A 5,271-nucleotide genomic window follows, 5' to 3' on the forward strand; every position below is an offset into this window, starting at 1 on the left:
TTGCCTCTATAGGGAACTTGGAACCCAGATAAAATAAACCCTATTTAATCTTTGTATTAAATAGGGGAACTTGTTGGTCATATATAAAAGGTTCGCAGACTAAACGGATGTCACAAATCTCTTAGTTTGCTGGATTGGGTCTATCGCCGAGGTCTACACTTATCTTTCGGGTGGGTGTAGTATTCGCGGTATCAGACACGATTATGCAAACTATTGGACGAATGAGATCCATTTGGTCTCATTTTTCAAAAACTAAAACACACTACTTTCAAAACCCAAACTATATATCTTTTATATTTAAATTAAATCTCAAAAATTATTTTCATATATCATATTTTTCAAATAAATCTAATCAATCGAAAAAGTTTGACCGACAGTTATCAAGAGATGATCATTTGTAAGTTCCAGGATTATATAGAGTACTTGAGCGTGGTGTAATCTGTATGTCTTCTCATTTCATAGTGAATTTCTTGGCGTTGTGTGACTCCGTGGGTTTTTCTAATTTTTTTGTTTTTTCATGTTAAATTTTTGTTTTTAATTTTTTGGGTTTCTTGTTTGTACTCTTCTATTCAATTTTTTGCTTTGAATTGATGTTTTTATGCAATTTCGCGTAAGTGAATATCCTCCCAACAGAAATTATGTATGATATAACACCACTAATATTAAAAATAGTTGCAAAATCGCTAAGGAGTTTTCAAATATAATATGGATTATATACCGATTAACATCTGAGCTTATATTTTATATATCCTTATAAATGTTATTTTAAACGAGATGTCTTGAGGTATGTTTTTAATATATATGATAGTTCTAATTGCTGTGACGTCAATAGAGACAATAAAAAGTTTAAATAATGAAGAAAATTTAGAATTAGAATAAAAGCTTTAGTATATAATATGTAATTTTAGTGTGTGTAATAGTAATAATTATTTACTAACATTATTAGAAGATAAAGTTATGTTAATTATGATATATTCAAATATCTTAAATTTATCATACAAATGAATGTAGACTTGGTTTATATAATTTCTTGAATTAATACCGAGTCACTAAAATGGAGAAATGTCTCAAGGATATTGTATGATAATAGAATACCAAGATACAAGTATGCCGACTATGTTGAATTGACATGAGTATTGGGTAGTTAAAATAATTGATAGAAATTTGTGTGATTGAAATGTAAATGTTAAAATAGATGTATGATAATTTGGAGGGTTCAGTACGGGATTAGAAGAATTATTTGAGCAAGGTCTATTAAAGGTATTTGAAAATAGATTTAACTGATTTCAACATATATGATAAAGGATTGAAAATTCACATTTTAGATGGTTATTAAGCTAATATTGGAGGATTATGGAGGTTAACTTTTTTTAGAAATTGCTCTACTTAATATTCAAATGAATTGAAGATGTGGATTATAAAGCTCGCCTTAAATAATTAGGCAGATCTTTTAGGTATATTCTTATTTTTATTTTCTTCTGATGTTGTAGGAAGGTCTAAATGTGACTAAAGAACTAAGAGTGGAGCAGAGCTATGATGAAATAGAAGCTGCATTCATTCCTGGAGAGGAATTCAGCTTTGAGGCAATTATTGGCCTTCAACAAACGAGCAAAAGTTGATCCCGATAATTAAGAGTAAAGCTCTTATTCTCATACGTTAAAACATAACCACATTCGGACATTGTTTAATGAGATCAAATATGCAAATTCCTGTAAAGTTTCGTCCATCTTTTATGTTACAAAATGATCACATCTGAACTATTGGTGACCAGGTATGCAAGAAATTTAAGTTGTTGACTTGGAATTTTAAGCATGCCTGAATCTTTTATATGTATCAATGTTTGTATCGTTCAAAAAACCTGAATAGTCAATACATGGGAGGAAGTGTCCAATGATACTTCATGGATGCCTAGTCTAGAACTGTTTAACCTTGAATATGTTACATTTTTTTCAATAACTTGCTTTACTCAACATGGCCTAACCAATTCGAGCTTTTTTTTTGTGATGCCCAAAATTTATTTCATGATTTTTCGACAAAAGGTTTATGCTGGCTATCGATTTCTTGACACAACCCTCCATTTTTCGTATATGGCGTTTGGAGAAAAAGCTTACAATAAGATTTCAAGAGAAGTTCTTTGGAGAGTTCTAGAAAAGAAAGGTGTTGACATGACTTACATTCAAGTCATTAAAGGTATGTCTACTAGAGTTGTTACTTGTGCTCTAACAGAATATGATTGACCAAGTATTTTCCTATTTCAATTGGATTACATCAAGTATCGACTTTAAACACCTATCATTTTGCTTTAGCTATGGATGCTCTTATTGGACATATACGGGAGGATGTACCTTGGTGTATGTTTTTTGTTGATTACATTCAAGTCATTAAAGGTATGTCTACTAGAGTTGTTACTTGTGCTCTAACAGAATATGATTGACCAAGTATTTTCCTATTTCAATTGGATTACATCAAGTATCGACTTTAAACACCTATCATTTTGCTTTAGCTATGGATGCTCTTATTGGACATATACGGGAGGATGTACCTTGGTGTATGTTTTTTGTTGATTATATCCTTCTTGTGGATAAGACGAGGAGTTCAGGAAAAACTCAAATTTTGGAGGCCTACATTAAGGTCTAAAGCCTTCATTTGAGTAGATCTAAAATTGAAGAGGCCTACATTGGAGTCTAAAGCCTTCATTTGAGTAGATCTAAAATTGAATACATGGAATGTATTTTAGTAGTTGTAGCTCTAGTGGAAGAGTTGTAACTATGTATGATCAAATCATTAAAAAGTGTGAAGGTTTCAGATATCTCGGGTCTATTGTTCAAAGCAATTGTGATATAGATGGGGATGCTGTTATTAGAATTCAGGTTGGTTTGTTGAAGTGAAGAAATGCATCTGGTTTATTTTGTGATAGAAAAGTATTGCTTAGGCTTGAGGGAAAATTTTATAAGATTGTGGTGAGACCTGCAATGCTTTATGGCTCAGAATGTTGGATTTTAAAAGAGAAGTATAAAACAAATTTAAGTGACACTTAGAGACAAAATGCGAAATGTATCTATCCATGAAAGGGTTTGTGTAGCTCCAATTGTAGATAAGATTAGAGAGAGTCGTCTAGATGGTTTGGTCATGTTAAACGTCGGAGTAGATGTTTTAGATTCAACTTTTGATAAGAAAGATAGAAGTAGACCTAAAAAGACTTGGACATATTGTATAAAAAATGATCTTAATCTATTAGAATTAAATGAAAATATAAACTCAATAGGACACTATGAAGGAAAAAGGATTCATGAAGCTGACCACACTTAGTGGGATAAAGGCTTGTTGTTGTTGTTTTTGCCTTGTTTCATAAATTTCTAGCGATGTTTAATTCATTTAGTCTATTGCTGAAATTGTTACCCAAGCCTTTAAATTATCAATTTGGTTAGGTTGGGTTGGTTGCTTGGTTCATGCTCAGGTTTAGTGGGAATGCATGGGAGAAGTTTAGTGGCAGTGCGTGGGTGATGCTATTGCACTGTCTTTCTTGCTTGGCTCAAATTGGACTAAATCAATTCTGTTCAACTTAAGGCCAACTAGTTCTAGGCTATTTTAGGTAGCTTTTTCCCTATTTATCCATATTGGATTTAATTCAATTTGGTATGGATCAAACATGGTGATGCTAGATTAGATTTGGTTGTGTTAGATTAGGACTGATTGAAAAAAAAATGATGAAACCTAAGTAAACCACTAAAACATTTAGCCTTTCAATCTACTTTGAGATTCCAATCAATTGCTAATCATTATCTCGAAAACTATCTAACCTTCATGCCATCATGGAACTAATCCCACTACTTATTGATTCATGGGTAGATCAAATGTGTGCTCGTGCATAATTTTTATGATGGTGAGAAGGAAAGTGTTTGGACTATATAACAATTTGAACTACTTTCAATCCCTAGTTATCGTATACGATGAGTTGAGTGCCTTAACTTTTCATGTTTGTTTATATGTATTCTTATATGAGATTTTAGGCAAAAGGTAAAATTGATTCGAGCATTGAATGACATTGCCCTCTTTTTAAGCTTGTGCTTGTAAATGACAAAACGAACAAGATGATTATCTTTAGTCACATTATAAACATTTTTTTTTTTTTATATGCGATGTGCTATATTATTTTATATATGTCTTGTTGATCAGATTATCATAGAAGCTTGTACTTGATTTAGAAAGTCATAAGGCATAAATAAAGTTGGTATTCCCCAAGCTCAAAGTCATTCAAGGCCTCAAGTTATCCAAAAATGATAACTTGCAAATTTACCGAAGGACACATTCTATTCTCCCCTTAATATTCGTGAACTTGCCTAGGACTTTTGTGGTCTCTCACCTATCCATGCTATTCACTTAAATAACTCACAACCCAGAGACTTGGAGGTTTTTGCAAAACTAATCTCATTAGAAAAATTTACTATGAGTACTTGCCCTTATCTTAGACTCACAAAAAGCATTCGTTCTTTAAATATTTATCAACCAGAGTTACCTGTTACACATCTAACTACATTGCATATTATCATATATTTTTATTGTATTTTTACTATGTAGCTCTATCATACAATGTCCCTCACATATAAATTGGAGGGAGCAGTCAAGCCAAATGTTGGTTGTGAGAATAACTCAATCCTATATTTTTTACTCAAAATATTGCCTTTAGAACTCCTAACTAATTTCTCTATGTTAAGATTTGTATTCAATGTAGGGTTCTATTTATAAATAAAGTCTAAAAATTTACTTATAAATGTTGTAACTTGTAAGACTCTTTATAAGCCCATCAATAATGAAAGAAAAGAAGTTTTGTTTAGCAAAAACTTTTAGTTTGGGATCAGAGCCTTCATAGCGAGAGAAATATTTACGTACGGAGAACGCACACCGCTCTCTGTGCGTAATCCCCTCCCAATAACCGCTCAATAACCTTTGTGCGTAATCCCCTCCCAATAACCGCTCAATAACATTTGTGAAGATTATTGGGGGTTATTGCGGAGTATTTCGGCGTTATTTGGAGTCAATACCTTTTGCGGTTATATTTTCATATTCTGCTGTTATACTTTCACATTTTCTATGATATTAGGGTATTGACTCCAACGCCGAAATAACTTTGCAATAACCCCCAATAACCTTCACAGATGTTATTGAGGGATGACTAAGCACACAGAAAGGTGTGTGCTTTCTCTGTACATAAATATTTCTCTTATAGCGTGGGATTCAGGCAGTAGAGGGAAAAAAAATTGCGTATGTTTT

The 5,271-nt window shown here is 32.3% G+C and overlaps 1 protein-coding gene across 2 annotated transcripts in view; it reads left to right on the forward strand.

Moving 5' to 3' along the window:
• Positions 1-1,988, forward strand: part of LOC110033420 (trigger factor) — a 36,963-nt gene extending 34,975 nt beyond the window's left edge. For both annotated transcript variants that reach the window (XM_020737390.1, XM_020737392.1), the window contains one exon: positions 1,491-1,988. In XM_020737390.1, the coding sequence (XP_020593049.1) occupies positions 1,491-1,619 (129 nt within the window). In that variant the 3' untranslated portion in view covers positions 1,620-1,988. The remainder of the gene's footprint in view (positions 1-1,490) is intronic.
• The last annotated feature ends 3,283 nt before the right edge of the window (positions 1,989-5,271 follow it).

This window comes from Phalaenopsis equestris, unplaced genomic scaffold, assembly GCF_001263595.1.
Source record: "Phalaenopsis equestris unplaced genomic scaffold, ASM126359v1 Scaffold001176, whole genome shotgun sequence".
NCBI classification, from domain to species: domain Eukaryota; kingdom Viridiplantae; phylum Streptophyta; class Magnoliopsida; order Asparagales; family Orchidaceae; genus Phalaenopsis; species Phalaenopsis equestris.